Source organism: Leptodactylus fuscus, chromosome 3 (assembly GCF_031893055.1).
Source record: "Leptodactylus fuscus isolate aLepFus1 chromosome 3, aLepFus1.hap2, whole genome shotgun sequence".
Lineage (NCBI taxonomy): Eukaryota > Metazoa > Chordata > Amphibia > Anura > Leptodactylidae > Leptodactylus > Leptodactylus fuscus.
The window spans coordinates 61,942,330-61,968,090 of NC_134267.1; the positions used below are offsets into that span (position 1 = coordinate 61,942,330).

Genomic DNA, 25,761 nt, shown 5'->3' on the forward strand with positions numbered 1-25,761 from the left:
AAGCTGTAGTCTAGTATCCCCGTCTCTGCAAGTCAGCAAAGACCATGTTGATGCTCCAGAAGGATGGCATGGTGAGGCTCACCGGAGTGGTCATTCTGTTGCTCCAATGCCTCCTAGCCCTGGAAAAATGTGTTGGCTCTGTTTCATGGCAGGATGGGTGTATACAGTCGAGGTCTGAACAGGAGCTAGTATTCAAATCTGTGAAAAGTCTCATCCCTAAAATTATGTATTATATAAAACCACATTTCATGTTAAATATTCTTATTTTTCATCTATATTTAAAAACAATCCTGAAATCTTCCCGTTTTCACAGAAGCCACTGAGCATTACAACAGGCTGACATCTTCTGTTCTATAGCAATTACTTCTCAATATCCTCACGACAAGACTACAGGGAAAGGCAACAAGCTCTAAAGCCATAGGCAGATAACACAGGGTTGACAAATGGTGGAGGTCACTGCTCACCTCCTCCTCCTGTGGAGAAGATCATTGCTCACCTCCTCCTCCTCTTATGGTGAAGCTCACTGCTCACCTCCTCCCCCTCCTGTTGTGAAGCTCACTGCTCACCTCCTCCCCCTCCTGTTGTGAAGGTCACTGCTCACCTCCTCCCCCTCCTGTGGTGAAGATCACTGCTCACCTCCTCCCCCTCCTGTTGTGAAGGTCACTGCTCACCTCCTCCCCCTCCTGTGGTGAAGATCACTGCTCACCTCCTCCAACTGTGGAGAAGGTCACTGCTCATCTCCTCCCCCTCTTATGGTGAAGGTCATTGCTCACATCCTCCCCCTCCTGTGGTGAAGGTCACTGCTCACCTACTCCCACTCCTATTACAGTGACCTCTGTACATGTCACTCTACATGCTCAGTACCTTCGCACATTAAAGTCATCTCCAGACACCATTACCTATCTCTATGTGGCTGCTGTAACAGACCAGGCAAGATGGCCACTCCCATCATTTAGTTAAAACAGATTAAAAAATCTACAATTTCAAAATTAAAAGAGATTATAAAAAAATATGTATCCGCATCTCATTCAAAGTAATACAATATCTATGGGATACATTTAGGGTAAAGCATCACAAAAACATTGGACAAAGTTCATAATTAAAATTTTGTACTTTTGTACACATGCTACTATAGTATGAGAAGCTATGGACCAGTCATAAGCGTACATTCATCTATTACGACTATTAAAGTAATCCTACATGTGACGACTCAGTCAGATGTCACTGCCCCTATGTCCCATGAACAACATATTGTAAGCCAGCTGGTTATTTGCATATTAATACTGAACTTTATCATGAGGTATAACAGTTTGTAAATGATTAGGAAAGTAAAAAATAGTCACAAGCTCAGTCACAAAGGTCACCACAAAAAAAATTCACAAAATCACCTAAAATCTTCCTCTTTGCTCTAGTTACAGGCCCAATTAACTCTCAAAACTAGCACTGAACGGGTAACATGCAGAAAGCATCAGAAAATATCACACGCAGATAACATCAAGATTCACCTACACATTCATTTTAAGTTACATTTTTTCATCTACCTTATAATTGTGAATGAGTGACTTGCATTCCTTGGGACACGCGCTATAAAAAGACTGAGACTATTGTGCCCATACAACTCCACCAACCACACAGATATAACCAACCCATAAACCAGTCAGAAACAGCAGCAAACAAAATAGTCTACACAACAAGTGAAATACAGAAGAGGGGAACACTTCATAGGGGTAAGGGAACATGTGTCATAAAAGATTGTGCGCTCTCCGACTATCAAAGACTTATGACAGACCCCACAGAATATCTTTTGACACAGGTAAAGACAAAGCCCCATTAGTGCGAACTTGGTAAAATGCTTAGGATATGCTCACTTCACACAACCTTAATCTATATACAGTGGGACAGATTCATTAGACCATATCTCCAGTTCTAAACAGTATTTCATAAGTGAATAGTACAGGTGAATATAAGAAACCTTGTAATATATCTTATTAAGGAGAATAGATTTTTCATAACTTATTAAAGGGATTCTATCATTGGCTCTAGTGATTTTTAACTAAGCATATATTTGCATAACCTTTAGAAAGGCTATTCCAGACATAATTTTTAATTTTGTAATCTTCCCAGCCATTTTTTAATTAGCCCACTTTTATTGATATGCTAATTAGTCCCCATGGTGCACTCCGGAATTTCACTGCCTGCTGTGTACACAGGGGGAGGTGAGAGCGGGGAAGGCTTATGAGTCATCAGCAGCAGCAGCAGCCTCCCTGCTCTCACCTCCCCCTGTGTACACACATCACACAGTGCTCAGTGAACTTCCGGAGTGCTCCGTGGGGACTATTAGCATAGCAATAAAAATGGGATAATTAAAAAACTGCTGGGAGGATTACTAAATAAAATGTATGTCTGGAATAGCCTTTCTAAAGCCTATACAAATAAATGTTTAGTTAGAAATCACTAGAGCCATTGTCAGAATGATAGAATTTAAGTTGTTCTGCTCCTTTTCTTCCTCCTCCTCTTTTTAGCCTATCTCTTGACAATTTTCTTATTACTAAACATTTCAAAGGACAAGGTTGTTCTTTCTCTGTTTTTGTTTTTTTTTTGTTGTTTTTTTTTTTGTTATTTAAAAAAAAAAAAAAGGATATATGGTATTGGGTGTAACTAACACAAATAATAGTGGTAACCCTTTAAGGATGCCTATTGCACAAACACCGCAGTTTTGGCCATGGCAGAAACACTGCAGCAAAAATGCGGCTTTTTATAGTCCCTGCAAAGAGGATGGGTTTCTATTGAATCCTGACCACACATAGAAAAAAAATATCTGCAGCAGACATGCTGTGATTTCAAAAACCGCTGCATTTTTATAAATTACATGTCAATTACACCAACGGAAAAGCTGGCAATTTTGGTATAAATATAGAGGAAGCAGAAAGAGTTTTCCTCTGCAGCTTGCAACGTAGGGCCTTAGCCTAATAGTGATACTATTACCTTCATCAAGTGAGACTGAGAAATATTCTGTCATTATCAAAGTATTAAAATGAAAAGATTATTTCTATATGTGTACCTATTCATGAAATCTCATTTAGACATAATGAGGGCAATTTACAAAATCGAGACAGAATTCTGGTATAATTTGTACGGAAAAAAAAAACCTGCCTAACAACTAACTTGCACTACATGTATCCAGTTTTTTACACACTCTTAGATACTTTTAAGATAAAAGGAGCATGGATTTGCAGAAAGTGGGCATAGCCTAAGTTGAGACACTGTGCAAAAAAATAAATAAATAAATACACCAAATTTTTACCAATTAGTAGGAAATGTAAAGATAAACAAGACTTCATTATCAAATAGCATAAGATACTTCTTCTGATTCAGTATAAGACTCACACAGCAGTGACGTAACAATTGTGGTCACAGGGAGTGCATCGGCAACCGGGCCCGGAGGAGAATGTGGCCCGTTGCCAGCTGTAAATGGCCGGGGCCCTGAACCACAGTGGTCAGGAAAGCCTGGTTCTCCGACCGGTATACATATTGTTAATGGAAAAGGGCCTGACTGGTCCCCTTTCCATTAAATGCCAGGGGAGGTATATAAAAATAAAATAAATACATACTCACCAGTCCTGGGCTGAGCATCCACTCCAGGGCTCTTTCTGCAGTAGATACTAAATCCTAGCGTACTAAGGTACCTTTGATGATGTCATGTGTAGGTGGAGCTATTCTGGATTGTATAAGACAGTAAGGTGTTACACAGAAAGAGGAAGCTGCTGGTAACGATGGGGGGACATGGAGGTGCAGGCTGTGTGTGAGTAAGAGGGAGGAATGGGGGTGCAGGCTGTGTGTGGGCAAGAGTGGACATGGGGACGCAGGCTGTGTGTGAGCAAGATGGGAGAATTTGGATGCACGCTGTGTGTAAGCAAGAGGGAAGAATGACGTGCAAGCTGTGTGTGGATAAGAGGGGTATATGGGGGTGTAGGCTGTGTGTGAGCAAGAGGGAGGAATTCAAGTGCAGGCTGTATGTGAGCAAGAGAGGGGAATGGGGGTTCAGGCTCTGGGGGATGGGCACTGTTATCACATAATACTGTTTAGAGGCCACTGGTGAGCACATAATACTGTATGGGAGCCAATGTGAGCATATAATTCTGTGTTTGGGCCACTGTGGAGCATATAATACTGTGTGTGGGCCACTCTGAGCATATAATACTGTGTGGGACCACTCTGAGCATATAATACTGTGTGAGGGCTTCTGGTGAGCATAAAATACTGTTTGGGGGCCACTGTGCAGTCTCTCTAGGACCTTCACCTGATGAAGGTCCTAAAGAGACTGGTCTTGACACACCTACGCCCTCTAGTGAGCTCCGCTCTGGACCCCCTCCAGTTTGCCTATCGACCAGGCATTGGGGTAGATGACGCCATCATCCACCTTCTTCACAAAGCTCTCTCTCACATGGAGAAACCCGGGAACACTGTGAGAATAATGTTCTTTGATTTCTCCAGTGCTTTCAACACCACTCAGCCAGAGCTACTGAGGGAGAAGCTGAACCTTGGTGGAGTGGACCATCACCTGTCCAACTGGATCCTAGACTACCTGACAACCCGCCCTCAGTATGTGAGAGCCCGGGACTGTGTGTCTGACACTGTGATCTGTAGTACGGGGGCACCACAAGGTACAGTTCTTGCCCCATTCCTCTTCACACTGTACACTGCTGACTTTAGGCACAACTCATCCAGCTGTTACTTACAGAAGTACTCTGATGACTCTGCTATAGTAGGCCTTATCTATGATGGCGACGATAGGGAATACAGAGACTTAAACCGGGATTTTGTTGAATGGTGCCAGCAGAACCATCTCAGGATTAATGCTGGGAAGACCAAGGAGATGGTGGTAGACTTTGGGAAACGGAGGAGTGCTCCGACCCCGGTGGAGATCCAGGGGACATGCATTGAGATAGTCAGGACCTATAAGTATCTGGGCGTGATCCTCAATAATAAACTAGACTGGGCTGATCACCTGGAGGCGCTGCACAGAAAGGGCCACAGCAGACTCTACCTGCTCAGGAGGCTGAGGGCCTTCGGAGTCCAGGAGACACTTCTTAGGACCTTTTTAAACTTGGTGGTTGCTTCAGCTATCTTTTTCAGTGTAGCTTGCTGGGGGAGCAGTATATCAACCAGGGACAGAAATAGACTTGACAGGCTGATCAGGAGGGCCAGCTCTGTTCTGGGGAGCCCCTTGGACCCAGTACAGGTGGTGGGTGACAGAAGGATACTGTCTGTGGTGACCTCCATGTGGGAGAACAAATCCCACCCCATGTATGAGACCTTGATGGGACTTGGCAGCACTGTAAGTGACCGTCTGCTTCACCCCAAGTGTGAGAAGGAGCGCTATTGCAAGTCCTTCCTTCCAACCGCGATCAGGCTGTATAATCTACATCAGACTACACTCCGCACAGAGAACTAAATGACTATGAATGTCCTCCTTCTTTCTTCTCTGTTCCTAAGCTGCTATGGACTCCTAGTATATCTTCTCTTCTCAGCATATGTGTGTCTACTTCTGTAATATATTACTGTGTATTATCCTGTATCTGTATTACTATGCAGCTGTAACATACTGAAATTTCCCCACTGTGGGACTATTAACCCTTTCGCTGCCAGGCACGTACACTGTACGTGCTCCCAAGGTGGCACTTCAGTAGCGGAGGACGCACTTAGTATGTCCTCCCTACTAATAAACTTGATGATTTTACTTACAGTCTTGGAGCCATTCTCTGTTGAAAACACTATTTGGCATTGAGATCCAACTGCAGATCTCAATTCCCAACAGCGTTTCAACAGTGAATTTCTCCAAAACTTTACATCCAATCATCGAGTTCTTGATATCATTTTAAAGATGAGATTCTTCTCTTTAAAATGCAATTAAAAGCATCAAGATATGTTGATGCAGTCCAAAGATATAGAGCTCCAAATTGTCCCCCCCCCCCTCCTGTCTAAGCAAGCAATTTGCGATCTAACAAGAAAGGAAGAGGGACACGGAGCAGCCCAGCAGAGAGAGAGAGACACAGAAACGATCTCTCTCTCTCTGCATAACTTGTGTGTGACAGCAGGAGGGGGGTGGCAGGGACTCTATTGTCCCTATTAACCCTTCTCCTGCCAATCAGAGCGTATACTATACATTTGTCTCTGATTGTCACATACAGTTATAATGTAATTCCCCCCTGAGCTTTACTAGTGGGGTATTCTTATGTTATACCTCCTGAACATAACCAGGAAGTTTATTGGCGCTGTGACCCAGACGTTTACCATTGTCCAGGTCGCAAGCCAAAAAAAAAAAGTCGCACCAAACACACAACATATACATAAAGTCGCAAATAAAGTTTACATTTCACCCAATCCCTGTCCTGTCTATACCTGAGCTTTCTGCAGTAAAATACGTCTCTAGTGATGTCCATTACACACTAAAATAATAGTAATAACGATTATCACTAGAGATGAACGTATAGATTGCTAAACTTTTTATAGGGGGATGGTAAATAACATTTTTATGTAAAGTCCTATTTAATTTGCATGCACAAAATGGGATGGCGCATTTCTGCGATTTTGGCGATTCTTTAACACCCGCCCCTGTAAATATATACATGTGTGGTATGTATGAACTACTCACATCTTGCAGTTTTATGGACAGTACATTATGTTTGCAGAAAGGGATTTCTTAAGCCGCACTTTAGTGGCAAATTTGAATTTTTGCGCAATTTTTGCTAGCAATCTCTGTTTGCGGCAAAGTTGACTGAAGGTGCTTGTATATATAAACTATTAAATTGTGTTTTTATATACGGTATGCTGTGTACTCTGAAAAAAGTTACATTTTGGTATCACAGTCACAGTTTGGTAGGTGCAGTATAGCTTTTTAACATATTAGTGAACAACAGCAAAATCCTGCTTGTCTTCTGTATTCGTGTTTTTGGGAGTCCGAGCTCTTGTTGTAGTTGATGTTTGCGGTACATATAGTATATATACACATTGTATACACCATAAGCTATTATTTTAAAAGTATTTTGTATATGAATGTGAGATTGAACATGAGTTTTAGGTGCAAATATGTGTTTTAGCGTATTTTTTCAAAAAATTATTTGTGTTGGTCGCAAAGTTGCATGAAGGTGGATGTGGCTATCGATGACCCATTAAGACATTTGTAATCTTCAGATTGTCTACTTTCAAAAAATATATAGGGTTTAGGGGTTCACTTACTTTTCATGGTGTGTAATCCCTACATTTTATAGGATGATACTTTTTTAACATTTCCAGCTTCAAAGCAGAATTTTGTTCCTTCCAATTCTAGCGATTTTCTGAAGACACGTGCATGCGGGTTCAGGCCATAGTGATATGTATGAACTCTGCACATGTTGAACTCTTATTTTTAGGAGGTTTGGTGCATTTAATTTTTTGTTTGGTTTCCGCTTTTAACAACTAATATACATTTATTTGCATTTTTTCATAAAACATTCACTTTAAATCAAAATTGCATGAAGGTGCCTGTTCGTATAAAGTACCAAGTGGCATTCTGACAATGCTGCAGGTGTCTACTTTAAGAAAATATATATGTATCGTGGGTTGGATGTTTTTTTAATGTTGCAATTTAGGTTTGATTTGTCCATCTCAAAACTGTGAAAATTGCTATGGCTACTGGAGGTGCAAAATTTCCAGAGACCCTTGGCAGCGAAAAGGTTAAAGGATTATCTTATCTTATCTTAATACTGTTTGGGGGCCACTGTGGAGCATGTAATAGTGTTTGGGGCCACTATGGAGCACATAATACTGTGTAGGGTCCACTGCAGAGCATGTAATCTGTCCCAGTATTGTTTACATGTGCGGGTGCTGCGTTGCTCACTTACGTATTCTTGATAACTGCAGTTTTGGGTACTGTGGTTACTAAAGCTGTATCCCTTTCAAGTATCTGAGATGTCACTTCTGCGCCTGTAACCACCACTATCAAGAATTCGCTCTAAGAAGGGAGTAGGGGGCCCCGGACAAAAGTTTGAACCCGGGCCCACAAAATTTTAGTTATAACACTGCACAAGAACAGCTTATGGCATCATGCTAAGGGCAAAAGTATGTGATCACCACAATCCTGCTGCAAAAAAGAGGAAGCAACATTTACAAAAAATATTTTGTTCTTCGGTAGTAAATGGGGAAAAACATGTCACAATTAGTAAAATAAAGTTTACAAAAAATTTCTGAGTTGTTATTTGAGAACAAATGTTGCAAGCTGCACAGACCTGTATGTGCTGCTGTGTTATCTACATGAGACTCTTTACTCTTACCAAACAACTGCGTGACTCACATGTGTTGGAGCGTGCCATAATTTTTTCTCAACAGTTCTGTAACTGTGTGTCTCAGTGTAAAATCAGAGGCATCTGGATGTACTGGATGAGTCTGTGTTTGCCTACTAGCTTAAGATTCCAGCTTTAACTAGTCAGAAATGTGAGAAACGTTTTTTAGCATTTTAAAACAAAGTAGGGGAGCCTTCACACGGAGTTACGCTCTGTCCATTCTGAACGTAAAACTCATTCAGAATGAGTGCGTAAAAACCAGATCCCATTGATTTCTATGAGTGCCGGCATATGCGCGCTACCCATTGAAATCAATGGGAGGTTTTTTTCCCTATTGCCCTCAATGTGATACACGCATATCACATTGAAAGCAATAGGTAAAAAAGCATCCCATTGATTTCAATGGGTAGCGTGCATATGCCGGCACCCATAGAAATCAATGGGATCTGGTTTTTACGCACTCATTCTGAACGAGTTTTACGTTCAGAATGAGCGGAGCGTAACTCCGTGTGAAGGCTCCCTTAGGCTAAGGCTCCATGTAGCAGGCCACAGCCAAGAGTGTCTAAAAGACTGGATAAATGTGTCAGAGAGCATGTTAGACAGTTTGATTTGCACAAATCTCCCTCATTGTGTCTAAATGAGATTCCATGAATAGGTACCTTTCCATTTTAATACTTTTATCATGAATACAGATGAGTGAATAGTATTCGAAACTAGAGTTTCGAATACCTCACTCCCATAGGAATGCATGGGAACGGCCGTACAGCAAGGAGTTAAGCGGGCGGCGCTTAACCCCTTGCTGTACGGCCGTTCCCAAACTCTAGTTTCGAATACTATTTGCTCATCTCTAATTAATGAATATTCCAAATGAAGGTAAGAGAATAGAATTTTTCTGGTTAGCCAATAAAAGTTTTACTCTTAGGCTAAGACCCAATATTGCGAGCCGCAGAGGAAAACTCTTTCTGCTTCCATTATACCTATACCGAACCCGCTACCATTTCCTTAGATATAATTGAAATTGAAATTTCCGCTGCAGATATTTTTCTGCCATGCGTGGATGGGATTAGCCAGAATCCTATCCACTTAGCAGGTAATGTAAAATTGCAGCATTTGTGCTATGTGGACTCCAGCCAAACATAGCATAAAACACAAATAAAACAATATAACGACAATCACTACAACGCCAATATAAACAGTATGAATACCATTACTTTTTAGAGAACAATATGATTTTGGTTCCTGTAACTGTAAAATACACCTCATAAGGAATAGCTTTGCCTTCCATTGACCTACCTAAGAACTGTCATTGATAGGGTTGTTCATTTTCAGGCAATTTATTCAAAAACTAGGTGTCAATGGTCCGTACTTTAATGGCCTCTTTATAAGTGGCACTTATTGTGTTCATCATAAACGACATACATTGTTCTTATATTGTGGAAATTACAATGCATTGCTTATTTCTTAAGATAATTGTTCAGTCTAGGATAAAGTAATAGGGGGTGCAGCAGGTGGTAGATAATGATAAAGGGGGTCTAAAAAGTATCAGTATTAGGCTGGGGCCCCACCTGGAATACCACTATTTAGGTGAGGCCCCATGTGGAAAAAAAATGCCATTTTACAGTCACAGCGAAGTGGATGGGACTCTAGTGAATCACAACCCCAATTTGTGGAAAGATACGGACATGTGGACATGTCAATTACACCTATGGAAACACCAGTGGTTTCCTTATAGGTATATTTGAAACAGAAAGCCAGGAGAGGAAACCTCTGTATACTTTCTGTGAAAAGTTCTGCGGGATACTACATGAGGCCTTAGCCTTATATTGAATATGGTAGGAGGGGGTTCTGTTAACTATTTTGCATTGAGACCTAGAATTTTTCAACCTGAATCTCCAATCCTGGTAAAACTGTAACAGGGCTTAAAACACATGGTGTGTTCCTTGACCTTTATAATACAAGTATGGTTTATGGAAAACATTGAGAATAATTTAGCTGCAGAATGATGAGAATTTTCTTATAGTAAGGAAAAACGCTAAGAAAAAGGCAGCAAAATATAAATGAAAAATTCTAGGAAAAAAATGCTGTATTTTCATTGCATATTTTTCTATAGTGTTTTTTCAGCTGAGATGTGCTTTGACCTTAGCCTAAGGTGTCATGCCCACGACCGTGCACATGATGCTGACTGTGACTAAACGGTAAGAGATGGCACATGGATGTTTTGTGTCCTCATTCATTCGGGCCAGCAAGCATGGCCACAAAACCGGGCCAGATTAGTACCTCTCCTGAGTTTTGCGGTACAGGCTGTCCACCCACAAACGACACTGTGAAAATCACAGTCGGGCCCATACAAATGAATAAGTCGGTGTGCTATCTGTGAAAAACATACTGACAGCATACTGAATTAGCACACAGTCATGTAAATGGGCCCTAACAGTAAGAGTTTATTTTTTGCCCATAGCAGCCAATCAGATCTCAGCTTGCATTTTTCCAAAGCAGTTTATGAAACTGAAGCTGTGCTGTGATTGGTTATTGCGAGCAACAAAGGCAAAAAGTAAATTATAATGTGATATCTAAAACCAATTTGACAGGAAATAGCTAAATTAAATTTAGTTCTTGTTTTTCAAGTCTGATTCAAAACATGTGTTGCCAGTCTGTTCGACATTCCCTTTAGGTTTAGTAAGGATTTGCTTCCTTGTTGGCTATATTTGTCCAGAACTACCAAAGAGATAGATGATTTACTACCCCTGGGCTCCGAGCCAAAATGTAAAGGGGTAACACCATGAAAAATAAATTGCTGGTAGTCTGACCGCTGAAACACCCACTTATTCTAAGAATGGGAGTGCTTTACCCCCCATTGTGAATGTAGCATGGTGAAGGCCAATGGAGGACACAGACAGAAACACCCTCCTCCTATTCAGTTCAATCATAGTGGTGGGGATATCCACACTACTACACTTTGCTGTCTCCGGAACTCCTATTAAGGTGAATAGGTGCTGGATTGGGTCAGGCACCCATTGATCACCAATTTATTCTGTATCCTATGGACAGAGAATACATATTTTTTGCAGTATAACTCCTTTAAATCTCTGGGCGCAATACAAAGCCAGTTGTGTGCCATTTATAATGTTGGTCAAGAAGCTCTTAGACACCCTCTGGCAGCAGGCAGTATCCTGCTGCGACTGCAACCTCTGTAGTCCTTTTATTAAGTCTCTGCCTTGACTAAAATCTAGACCAGAAACATTAACGTTGGTGCAGAAGAATGGCGTCACTTTATTGTAATGCAAAATAATCGGTAAAAAACCAAGAATAATCTTACACATCAATAGCTTCCTTGTCTCTCCTTGTTGCAATTTCAACATTCCAACATATGTTGTAAATAAGAAACACATGAGTTATATGTTCTTACAGATGAACAACAGCCTAAATGATACCAGAGGGAGAAAAATTACAGAAGAACATTTGTGAAACCATACTCACCACAACTGAGGTTGCTTTCTGCTTTTCTTGCCCATGATGGGATGTTCCAAAAGTCATTTTCCCAATTTATAATATTTCCCTGAACTTCACAGCTGAGGTTTGCAACAGCACTTGAATCCATTGCGTAGTCCCAGAGACGGAAGTTGTAAATATCCCCGTCTAGTGGCGCGGTTCCAGAACCATAGGAGCCCAGTGTTAAATTCCCATTACCTGGAATGGTAAGGTCTTTCGCGTCTGGGCAGGAAACAGCTTGGTAGCTATTTTTTGTGCTCACAAATACTTGTTCTGAACGATTATTCCAGATAATACACAGCTGTTGAAACGATTCTGTAAAAAATTCTGTACTGCCATCTGAAAGTAGTGCAGGATCAAGAATGCATGGAACACCCAAGACCAACAACACATGTCCATGTGCATCTTTTCCAAAGCTTAGGAGGTCCGTGTTTGATACTTTGTAAGAAAAAAGCCTCCAATTCTCTTTGCTGCTATTGGTTTTGGTAGCCTCGAAACAGACAGTCAATTGTGTTAAAGGGGGAACAATAACTTTGGATGAGATTGAAATTATACCTGAACTTTGGTTTTGTGGAATGGTGACTTTTTGGTTCCTTAATGATACAGCCACTAGAAAAGAGGAAAATAGGAATTAATCTCAAAAACATGAAGAAGATAAATGTAATACATTTTGATCAATAATTAATTATAGTCATTAATTATATATATAAATGCTAATAATATTTCATATACGGTATTTCCAGGTTTTAATTTAGTTTCTTTTGCCCCTTTAGTGAATATGGGCATCATTATGGTAGGTCCCAAGCTTAGAACCCCCATTTATTAGCAGTACCATACAGTATATGCCATGTATGTTGACCTCAGTAGTTGACCACCAACAATTTCAGCAATTCCTGACTAAGAGAAGAACTTGTCCAGATAGTTCAAAAAGTAAGTTAAAGTAAATGTTGGCCTTAAAAACCAAACAGTATATTTTTGTTTTATCATTCTCTATCATTTGTTTTAAATTGACACAGTTATGTTATTTTTAGGTAATGTGTCAATCGTCTTCTTTGAGTTATCTATCCAAAATCTTACATATTTGTAAGATTTAGGATATGCTTCTTATACATTATCTACTTACCGATTTATGAATTAACCATTTTAGGCCAAGACCCCACATTGCAGAAACACAGCTTTTTTGTTGCATATTTTGCTGCGTTTTTTTGAGCCAAAGTAAAAAATGGCTACAAAAGGAATAGGAATTATATAGAAAGTACTTATACTTCTCCCTTCTGCTCAATCCACTCCTGGCTCAAAAAGCCGCAACAAAAAATCCTGTACTTCCGCAACAAAAAAAAAACACTGCAAAATCTGCAGCTTCAGGAGAGGGTAGTCTGCCAGGCAGGTAGACTAATGCTGCCCTTGCCTTCCTAAATCTCTGTGTATACTTCAGAGAGGGGCCATGATACTTCTTGCTCTTTTGATCGCAAGGTCTAGGGAAGTGCAGACTCATATCTGGGTCTTATCACCTTTGCGATGAGTCTCAGAAGGCTGAATTTTTCCTGTAACTAGGACTAATAAGTCCCAGTTAGAGAAGATATATTTATAATAAAAAATGTGATGTTAAGAGAAATAGAACAGAATTTTAAAAAAGACATTGCCACAAGCCTAAACCACAGTCTAGACCCAGCACAAAACTATGCTTCCCTTATATAAAAATAACCATAATGGAGGTAGGGAGAAGTATTTACTGGTACTATGTGCTATTAACAAAAGAAGAGAAAAATGAGAAAAACAGACTGTTTTCCTGCCATATTATTAACAAAGTAAATTTCATAATGTTCAAAACTGAAGGCTAAAAAGCCAAAAAGGGAATGTGCCTGGTCTTAAACGGATTAAAAAACAAGATCTTTTGTATGTTCAGATAAAACAAAGGCAAACAATATATATGAATACAAAAATGATTCAATGTTTACTACAGTATATTGAATCATACACTATATCATTAAGGTTTCACAAATATTTAGGACTTGTGTGTCTTCATTTTGTCACTGCATTCTTTCATATGCAACCATAAAAAACCACATATACTAATGAGGACATAATTTAATAGGTGTGTACCATATTTATATCTTTTTATAGGATTTCTAACATGACCTGTGACCTTTCTAATCTTTACTAGTAATCTTTCCTTTTAAATTTCTGATATTTAAAAAAAATTATGCAGTTGAAAAAAGAAACGTTCTTTCTTGAGGTAGAAAAAAATGTTCCGAATCCCATTAAAATCAGTGGAATGGCTCAAATTAAAAAAAAAAAAAAAAAAAAAAAAAAAAAAAAAAAAAGGCTCAGAATTGTGCCAAAAATAGGCTGAATTAAAACTTACAAAAACTGAGCCCCTTGACTGCTCCTGCTTGAGACCACTCACTTGCCATAGAGAGTTTAACTAACATCACACACCAAAACTAACTGGAGCAATTAGCTCAGGAATGGTGGAGCCTACAGAAAAAATTCCAACTGCACTGGAATCAGTGGAGTGGGACCTATTATGAGATGCAAAGAACTGGAATTGGTGGAGGTGGCGAAACGTTCTCTTTACAGCTCATACAAGGTCTATTTAAATGGATTTTTACTTTATGGATTATGGCTACATGGATTATACTATAGTATTATTATTACCGTAAGCAAACATGGGTAAGGGAAAGCTCACAAATGAATCAATAGATACTTACCAATATTATAGGTAATATAGAAACCTTTCTTCTGGATGCTAAAGTCACTTACAAAAGTAATTATCATGACATTTCCAGTTGAATTAAATGAAAGACCTTTGGCTGTAATTCCACAAAATTTCGAAACAGTTTCGCCATTGTTTATCGAGAGAGAATCATACATGCAGTTCTGAGCTTCCTCAACATCAAAGTCCACAAAGGTAACATGTATTATAAATCCAACCGGTGCACGTATAGTCCATTTGCAGTCCTGACTGTTGGGATACATTTCAGGGTAGCATGGTGATGTGAAGGATCCAGAGGGAGCCGTCAGCACTAACTTGCAATTGGCACAGGATAATACTGTTGGATGAAAAAGATACAAAAATGTTAGATGTGTCAAGAAAAAACCTGTTTATGGATGTGCAAATCTCAAGTCCATTGAGGGGATCCAATTTTCCTGCTTTCTTTACAGATAGCTGTGACACTGGCAGAGGCTGATAATAATGACTAGAGATGAGCGAGTACTGTTCGGATCAGCCGATCCGAACAGCACGCACGCATAGAAATGAATGGATGTAGCCGGCACGCGGGGGGTTAAGCAGCCGTCCGCCGTCAAAGCAGAAGTACCAGGTGCATCTATTCATTTCTATGGAGCGTGCTGTTCGGATCCGCTGATCCGAACAGTACTCGCTCATCTCTAATAATGACCTAATCTATAAGCAAATCTGACAAATCAGGCCTGCCCCCAATGATGGTTATCTCTGCATTGCTTTATTGGTTTGTGGCCACAAAAGTATGTTTTTTTGATTATAAAAGGTACCTGCTAAGAATGAGGGAACCAATTTGTATAGAATCCTATTCAACCTGAACTTTCCAAAAGTTTCGGTTTCTACTCAAACCAAAACCTTTGGGATTCACCACCTATGAAACGCTAATATATTCTGGGGCCTATCCAGACTGAAGCATATAATAAAAGAAGATCTGGGGGAAGTGAGTAAAAATAATAAACTCTAAGGGCTAAGTCACACGGTTCAAGTTGGCAGTGGATTTTGACGCAGAATCCGCCTCAAAAACCGCTGCTTCCATTGACTTCAATGGGAGCCGCTCACTTCTTTTTTCCACTAGCTAGTAGGGGAAAAAAGAAGCGAGCTGCCCTATCTTGCAGTGGATTCATTTGGGCCTAATCCATCGCGGAATGCCACGATGGGATGCCAGTGCACTTCACCAGCATCCCGTCGTGGCAGCTGTGATGGAATGTGTACATGCGGAGCCCCATGTGAACTAGCCCATGTACTCATCTTGCCTCGCCTCTTTTGAGCACCCGGCATCCTCTTCAGGCCTCTGGCTGATGTCACATGCTCTGGCACCACTGCTGAGATCTGTGAAGCGGCCTCAGCCACAATGGGGATTACTGACGTAATGACACTACGCAAGTCATATAACAAAAATGCTTTCTTTTTTTGTGCCAAACAAGTTTGGCTGGAAACTGGAGGACCGAACCTCACAAATATTTTGAGAATTAATCTCATGAGGTTTACGCATCTGTAATGCCTACACAGCAATAATATTGGTTTGGGATATTAAGCCTGACAAACTTCCTTTACATGAATCATACATTGATCTTACACATGGTGGGATTCCACTTTCCAATGTTTATTACAACCGGTTATGTGTCTTTCCACCACAGTCACATTAAATGAAGCAAAAGTCTTCCTTTAAATAAAAATAATGCATATCTAGGTTTATTAAATCCCATTATGAAAACTGGCTGAACCAGTTTATTTGCAGTCTTCACAATATTCTAAGCCAATCTGACAAGACCTGAAGTCGCTGAAAGGCTTATTCTTGTTCGTAAACTGTCTTAGGTAAGAAAACACAATATGAGCCAAGGAGAGTCAAAAGAAAGAGACCCCAGGGCCTTAGAAAAAGAATGCACATAAGTAACATAGCTCTTTCAACATTTTTTTAATTCATATATCCAGTCATAAAAACATATTTGTTCATAGATTTAAAGGGAACCACTTAAAAAGCAGTTACTTCTGGAAACCCATGGACCTTGAAGACTATACTGGGGTCCACCATGTTTCTGCTGATTTTAAACTGAGCCCTCCTTATATATCTTTTTTCTCTGACGTTTTTAAGCAAAATCGTTGGCAGAGTCTCCTATAGAGACTCCAACACCTTTGTGGGTGCCATCATGATGTGACTAGAGATGAGCGAGTAGTACTCGATTGAGTAGGTATTCGATCGAATACTACGGTATTCGAAATACTCGTACTCGATCGAGTACCACTCACTATTCGAATGTAAAAGTTCGATGCAGAACCAGCATTGATTGGCTGAATGCTATACAGTCGGCCAATCAACGCTGGTTCTTCTCCTACCTTTAGAAGTCTTCTCCATGCAGCTTCCCCGCGGCGTCTTCTGGCTCTTCATTCACTCTGCCAGGCATCGGGCCTGGGCAGAGCTGACTGCGCATGTCCGCTTGTAGTGCGGGCATGCGCAGTCGGCTCTGCCCAGGCCCGATGCCTGGCAGAGTGAATTCAGAGCCGGAAGATGCCGTGGGGACGCTGCATGGAGAAGACTTCTCGGAGGATCCAGCCCGACCCTCACTCGTGGACTTGGTAAGTATAATTTGATCAAACGTTGCCTACCCCTGAAACGAGCATTTGCCCTCCATAGACTATAATAGGGTTCGATATTCAATTAGAGTAGTCGAATATTGAGGGAATACTCGAAACGAATATCGAACCTCAAACATTTTACTGTTCGCTCATCTCTAGATGTGACATATGAGCCCTCCATAGGTTGTTGAATGTTAGTGAATTTTATGTTACTCACAAGACACAGAATTTTTTTTTTAATTAAAGTTGGTGGCAGTGTTTTGTTTTTTTTCACAACATGCCACGATTATCATATTTGCTTTTTGAACCCAAACTAGTAGTTTATGATGAGTTTATAGCAATGTATTAGTTATGTTGTAATACAATGTCTGTCAAGTTATTAAAAGCTCAGAACTAACTAATAGCAGTCATATTGCATTTACACAGAATGTTCTGATTATGTGACAACACATGATTCCTTTCCAAATAGGATCAAAAGTGTTCACAAACATAACAGCATGTTCATATGTTTCGTAAAAAAAAGGCACATTAAAACAATGTGAGCCAAAAGTAAAGGAAAAAAAAAATTAAGAGGCTTTCTCCTAAACTACTCTTTGTGCGGACTTGGCACAATTTTTTCACGAAATTAAATTACATTAATAAACGTAGAATATGAAAGTTCTGAAAATGTCTGCCATGGAAAGTAATGTATCTGGGCCAAAGCTGGGGAAACTGCTTTTAATAAAATCGTTACAGACGTCTTCAGGGTATATATAACTGGATAAACAAAAAATGGTGTTTTCCTTTGGTTTGTAGGCCGGTTATATGCGCGATCATTCGAAGCACGCTGTCATTGACTTCAATGGACCTTTCCTTGCATGTCAGACTTAAGGCAAAGTAATGGTGCCAAAAGAGGTTTGACCTCTCTGGAGAGAACTTTAATCCGGGTAATTAGGAATGGCCAAAGGTCTCAGACTAACAATATAATCTTTTCTCATGTGGCTACTGTGCGAAAATTAAATTTTGAGTACATTTCATCATGAGAAAGCATAAATGGTCACTAACTTTGCAGGAAACTTATTTAATAGAGTATGTGATTCTGGAGCAGAACGCAAATCTATTTAATCAAAAGTGTTGCTGTTTTTTGCCTGGGAGACCTCTCGAAAGGTTCTGCTACTAGATGTCTCCATTCTAGCTTTTGCAGTTCACTCCTTGTTGCAAGGCTAGATTCCTTTCCATAATCTCAAGTCAGACCACAGTGAGTGGCAGGGGGAAGGCTTCACACAATTGCCAATTGTTACTCTGTGCAAAGGACAAAGAATTCTGCACATCTCATATCTCACAATGTAAGAAAACTTTCCTATTTATGCTCATACATTGCTCTTTTCCTGTGTCATTCTTGAATGGTCTATACTAGAAGAGAATAGGTACCTGCATGTGTCTGCCCTTCAGTATTCCGGAATCTCCTACATGATGGTCGCTTGGGTTTTTCTCAGCTATTTGTTTGCTATTGCACAGTTACCCCTGGAAGAATTACATGTAACTAAACCAAACTAGTTATAATGGAAGGCGGCAGATTGCTCCTTATTGAACACACTCACAGCCTGGGAGACAAATGTTAAATGTGCTTCAGGTATTGTTTGATTATTAGCTGCAGAAACACTGATAGGACACCAGGTATGAAGGCTTATACAGTCATAGAATAGACTAACATGGAAGACACTTCCAATATTTCAACTTTTCATGAAAACTCTTTAAAGAATGAGTACCTTTAGTCTAGGGTTTTTCATTATTATTTAAAATTCCTCACTATATTTAACATTGATAAGAATGGAGCCTACACAGTGCATGATCATTTATGAGATTTCAGGAAATCATATATACAAACTATAGGCCAAGCCGTGAGAAAAACAATGAATAGTTTTTAATAAAAATGTTTTGCAATAATAAACTGTCCATATTCCAAATATGTATCACAACATTGTTTTTGCTATGAAGAGGGATATGCTACCTGTATTAGCTACTGTATACAGACATAGAGAATAACTTTGCATGCCACAGCGTATAATAAGGCCCTTCGCTATTCTATTATGATATATTCACAAGATGCAAATCATGTTGCAGTCATTATGCAAAGAATATATGTGTCTTTACCCACATTATTAATGCTACTTCTGCTTTCTTACCAAAAGCCAAAAGATGACATGAAGAGTCCCTCTAACTGTGTCTAACAGAAGAGATTTTCTTCTCATGAGCCTATTATTCCTTGTTATATCATGGACTGTACAATATATTATTTTATTCCTATCTTTATAGTATAGTATTATAAATGAGTATGAATATACTGTAGTTCACACTCATTTCTTCCTGCTGAAATTTAAAGGGGTTTTTACAGGAACACTGAAAAACCCACAAAGGTCTGTTAGTGGGATAAAATAAAAAACAAAATGATACTCACCTACTCCCATTCCTCTGTTCAGACATCACGCCCCCCATTTCATCCAGTGCCAACACTGGCCTGTCCTCCAATGAAGATGTTCAGTTTACCTCTGCGGCCAATTACAGGCTTCAGGGGTCACGTGGTGTCTACCAGTGACATATCAGCAGTGATGTCACCAGCAGTATTCAGGAAACCGCTGAGGTCAGTAATTCTACATGAGCCTCTGCACTTCCGGCCTGGCTAGTGTAGGCACCGGTTTCAATGGGTGATACTGTGCCCAAATGGAGGACCGAGGGTAGGTGAGGATTACTTTTTTTTAAATAAATTTACCACGCGCAGCCCCTCCTGTGCTGTATTGTATATAAGGCTAAGGCCCCATGTTGCGAATACGTGGCTTTTTGTTGTTGAAGATTTTGCAGCGGTTGTTTGAGCCAAATTCAGGAGTAAATTGAAAAGGAATGGATAATATAAAGGAAGCTCTTAGACGTTTCCCTTCTATTAAATTGAGTCTTGACTTTGACTCAAAAAAGCAGCAAAATCTGCAACAAAAATTCAGCATTTTTGCAACAATTTGGGGCCTTAGCCTTAATATGTAAAATATCATTCAAGGTGAGGTATGGTTAAGCTAGGTCAATGCGCTTATCCATTGAATAGGCAGCTTCCCCCCCCCCCCTCCCAGTCATCAGTATGTCTTTGGAGTGTGGGAGGAAAACCCACGCAAACACAGAGAGAACATACAAACTCCAGATGCTGTCCTTGGCCGGATTCGAACCCAGAACTCCAACACTGTAGTGCTAACTGAGCCACCATGCTGGCATTTTTTTTTTCATCATTTTTTCTAATAGTGCGTGTTTATCTAGAAATTTCTATTAGCCAACTACAAAATTTTTTTTTTTTTAAATCAAGTTTCTCACTCACTTCAAAAAAAGTATGAATTTCTTATTTCTTTTTCCTATCAGTAGGTCATTGGAGTATGGGAGGAAATCCATGCAAACACGGGGAGAACATACAAATTCCTTACAGATGCTGTTCTTGGCAGGATTCGAACTTAGAACTCTAGTGCTGCAAGGCTGCAGTGCTTACCACTGAGACAATGTGTTGCCCTGAGTTTCTTACTTTATGGTTTCCAAGAGATACTGAGCTTTCACGTTTCAATTTCTATTCTGTTCTATCTCTACTTTAGGTAAGAGATGAGGATCCTGAACAGAGAAGCTCCATTTTAATCACAAAATTCTCTGTGTATAGAGTAGCTGCCATACGTATAGCTTCACTTCCTTCATTCATGTTTGTGAGTTCCTATTATCATGTCACAGAACACAATATGCACAAGAACATCAGTTACACTAAAGCAAATATTGTCTCTGGCACAGCAACCATGTCTTCTGTCTACTGTGGACAAGCAGTACTCTAGTTACAGAGTTACAGAGAATATGAAAAGATTACGTACAGCCATTATACCTGATATGAACATATAAAGGGATGTATGATTATAAAATGCTACTTGCAGAAATCAATTCATTACATTATAGCCACAAATCCCAATAACACCTTCAAAATCTATCTCCAATTTGAGTTCAGAGTTCATGCTACTGTAATAAAGGCAGCCTGTGGTCTAACAGATTGCACACCACAGACATCATACTGAAGTATTCCAGCTAGCTGATATATATATAGTTTTTTATATCACTCTCAAATTATAGGAAACTATGCTATAAAGTGTTATTTAGGATTGATGTACATTAAAACAAACTTCCTACAGGTCAAATGTATGGCTTGAAGTGTTGCCATATGGAGTCTTCTTGTGGAAACTTACAGAACATCTTCATTTCTGGCTCCGCCTCTTCTCCCACGTCACTGCAAGTCTTCATACAAAAGCGCCAAATGTACATGTCTAACGGCCATTTTCCTGTGGCCAAACAGGAGAGGCCACAGGAAAATGGCCGATGGACATGTGCAGTCGGCACTTTTGGATGATGACATGCGGTGACACTGGAGAAGAGGCGGAGTCGGAGAAGATGGAGGGCATCGCTGGAGAGTTTTTAAGCAGCACAGGCGATGTCCCCAGTGCTGTTTGAGCATGAGGAAATGCCCCCTGTGCTGTCTGGAGACTCATTAGCATAACAACGTAAACCAGGATATCTAACGAATGGCAGAGCAGAGAAGAATTGTAAAGGTAGGGGAAGAATTGCCTTTCTTAAGGATATTCCGATGTGGACTTAGTTAAAAATGGGATTATAACGATAGAATCTCTTTAATGAGCTCATTTCATTAATCCTATGAATGCTTTTCATGCTTGAGGAAGCACTAATATTGTATAACAGAAATAATATTGTGCTCTTTTATGGTTGAAGTACTGTGCGTTAGCAATCTCGATACCTGACACTGTTATGAGAAACATTATTCTAAGCTATCCTTATCTAGTCATATAATCCAGTGAAAAAATAGCCATCAGCAAAATCATGCATAAAATTAACCTTTATTCTGGCTGACAACGAGATACTTTAAAGCTATAACAATATTACCCTGAAGGTGAATAAGTTGGCACCATGGCAGTTGGCAGTAATATCCTAATTCAATATGTTAAAGCTGTGAACTGACTTAAAGGGGTTTCCCATAACATAACCAAATTTGTAGACAATGAAAAGTTAAACATTTTTAAAAATAGAAATAATTAAAAACTTGGTAGTAGTGACCTTAGTCGTGACAATCTAATGAGTACAACCAGGAATGGGGGAACTTTATATGGTCTTAGATTTCCTTATTGTGAAGAGGTCATCAGGTATGGACACTTCACTCAGGAGACGACAGCCTTCTTAATCATCAGTAGTGACCTTAGTCATGACAATCTAATGGGTACAACCAGGAATGGAGGAACTTTCTATGGTCTTGGATTTCCATATTGTGAAGAGGTCATCAGGTATGGACACTTCACTCAGGAGACGACAGCCTTCATAAGGATAGCTGATCAAGTTTGAAAAAGGCAGACAGATTCCCCATAAAATTTTGGAGCTATCATTTCTTTTTTTAAGGAATATATAATCAAAAATCAAATTTTGTAGTTTGTAAATGGAATGGGGTCTTCTTGTTTCATTAAGTCTTCGTGAGATTATCCTCACAATATACAATCTCTTTTTAATTTAACAAACTAACTTTTATTCTTTGGACCACTGGGATACTTTATAAGGAGCATATTGAGTAAATTGTTATTTTAAGTTTACATATCTACCATCCATATGAAAATAGTGCAACAGATTTTTTTATTTTTTTTTTTCAAACTCCTTTTAGATTTTTTTTTTTATCCAGTGCGTCACATGGAATATTACATGGATTGATATTGTGCCAAAAGGAAGTACAAATTGTCCCACAGAAAACAAGGCCTACGCAGCTACGTGAGTGGAAAAGTATAAATGCGATCGCTCTTGGATGTGAGAAAATGAAAAATCTAAATTTTGTCATTGAAGGAAAGAGTTAAATTTTATCGAGTAAACAAAGAATCCTGACAGCCAAGGATTCTTCATTGAACTACATTTAAAAAAAAATCTGAATGATCCATTCTATAATATATTGATCCATGCAATAAAAGTAATGATTTCTTGGAAGATCAAATAAAGGGATGGATCTCCTTACATGAGGCCATCAATACACTCCTAGGGTTACAGTGGATTTAATGTGAGTGAATATACATGCAGGTAATGCAGGTTTCTTGCTTAGTAATAATAAGGAAACACTACATATAGAAGCTGACTTGTCAGATTTTACAGTGCAATAATTTGACCATTTAGTAGAACGCCACCCAGTAATTGGCAAATAAACATATGATGGCATCATATGGTAATGTAAGATTTTATCAGCTGACAGATGGTGGAAAACCCATAAATGTTACAATTCTGGTATTAAAACCAAAAACCGTAATTTCTTTGGCTCATTGAAAGCATAAAAACCATTCATTTGAATGTAAATCTACATGCTAAGTTATGTCACATATGGTGGAGAACAGGGACACAAATTAAGTGCAAGTCGTAAAAGTAATAAAAAGCCATTACCACTATAGGCGATTTTGTGGAAGTGATAATAGTCTTTAAACGAAGTGTAGTTTTTTTTAAGATTGCTGCATATATACAAGGATTAAACACTCAAACCTGAAAATTGCATTCTATGCCCCCTACTGTAATTGTAGCAAATGCAACCGCTATATGTCTATGTGCCTAACGTTTTGACATAGATGGATTAATGTAAACTGTGCTTATGCAAGATAGAATCAAAAATACTTGATCTTTGAGAGGCTAAGAACTGAGAATATGTGAGTGAGCATATAGAAGGTATAGCATAAATCTTATAAAGTATGAGATAAAGGATTCAAAACTGACTTCAATACAGCTAAGTCTTTATGATTATTAAACAAAATACAATACAGAATAAAGCAACCATAAGTAAATCCCCAAGTACATGCAGGGGGTCCCTTGAATTTCTAGGACAACCTATAATGTAGTGTGTAATAATACTATATGAGATCTCTATTAAAAATGAGCGAACAGTAAAATGCTCGAGGTTCAATATTTGTTTCAAGTAGCCCCTCAATATTCGACTACTCGAATCGAATATCGAACCCTATGATAGTCTATGGGGGGAAAATGCTCGTTTCAGGGGTAGGCAACATTCGATCAAATTATACTTACCAAGTCCACAAGTGAGGGTCGGGCTGGATCCTCCGAGAAGTCTTCTCTGTGCAGCGTCCCTGCAGCATCTTCCAGCTCTGAATTCACACTACAAGAGGACATGCGCAGTCGGCTCTGCCCAGGCCCGATGCCTGGCAGAGTGAATGAAGAGCTGGAAGACGCCGTGGGGAAGCTGCACAGAGAAGACTTCTAAAGGTAGGAGAAGAACCAGCGTTGATTGGCCGACTGTATAGCATTCGGCCAATCAATGCTAGTTCTGCATCGAACTTTTACATTCGAATAGCGAGTGGTACTCGATCGAGTACGAGTATTTTGAATACCGTAGTATTCGATCGAATACCTACTCGATCGAGTACTACTCGCTCATCTCTAATCTCTATGGATATCCACTTAAGAATTTTCAGGTGTTTTCTACATTCCACATATCACCTTTACTGTGTAGACTGGAGCAGGTTCACCAGAGGTTGAGAAAATAAAGCCCCTGAATGCATCTTTCCAATCGCTCAGAGAAAGAAAGTATTCTGTGATTTCTGGAGACTGTAATACTGTATTATATTTCTGTATAGAGCTAGCCTTTGATTAGATGGTGGATTTTTTTGTAAAGTCTTAAAAAACTATAAAACCCAATGATTACAAGCACCATGGTAGTGTTATTCTTTCAGTCTGCTCAGATAGTCTTCTGCTTAGATCATCATATGGTTATATTTTACTGCTTTGGTTCAATAAAATCCGTGGAGATCCAAGTGTTTTGCTTATTAATAAGGGCACAAAATATTTTTTATCTAATTTGACATGCAGTGTGAAGACAACCTAAGCATCATCCATTTTAAAGAAGTGTATACTTATAGTAGAGCTGCAGCTGGATTAAATAGGGAAACTAAGGTAACAAATGTAATGGGTAGAACACAGTAATAAAAAAAAACACTAAATAAATTCATATCAAATAAATGTGGAGATCACACTGGACACTATAATGAATTCAGACCCTAGACCCCTAAGAACAGATCTGATTCCAAAATCTGTTTAGACCCTAGCTGAGATACCATGTATATGACTACATGCACAATACACACAAAGCAAAGACTACACATACTCTACAAACAGAATACACTCTAAACACAGTATACAATACTGTATAGTATATATGCTATACACACAGGCTAGGCTATACACAAATACAGCATTCACTATAAACACAGCATACACTACAGGCATACTTCATATACTATACAGCAATATTATCCTTTATTGTCTGTTCTCTGCAATTGCAGCGATCCAACTACCATGGGATAGTAAGGGGCATATTTCCAGCTAACCCTATCCCTGCCACAAAGCTCACATACCCAGATGCAATGCCCGTACAGACAAGTCAGGAGAAAACAGCTACAAAAACGATAATCTTCGTGAATACAAAGATTTAAAAGACAAAGAATAGTATACAAGGTATGAAAGACGGTTTATACTGAGAATTTCTTCTCATAAATTTAATTGGGATACACATGCCAGTGATACAACCTGCTAGTCCACTATTACATAAGG

General features: G+C 39.4%; 1 protein-coding gene across 3 annotated transcripts in view; it reads right to left on the minus strand.

Moving 5' to 3' along the window:
• Window positions 1–25,761, minus strand: part of ADGRG6 (adhesion G protein-coupled receptor G6) — a 144,096-nt gene that overhangs the window by 72,187 nt on the left and 46,148 nt on the right. For all 3 annotated transcript variants that reach the window (XM_075267687.1, XM_075267686.1, XM_075267685.1), the window contains exons 3-4: window positions 14,522–14,863; window positions 11,799–12,419 (exon numbers count right to left, since the gene is read on the minus strand). In XM_075267687.1, the coding sequence (XP_075123788.1) occupies window positions 11,799–12,419; window positions 14,522–14,863 (963 nt within the window). The remainder of the gene's footprint in view (window positions 1–11,798; window positions 12,420–14,521; window positions 14,864–25,761) is intronic.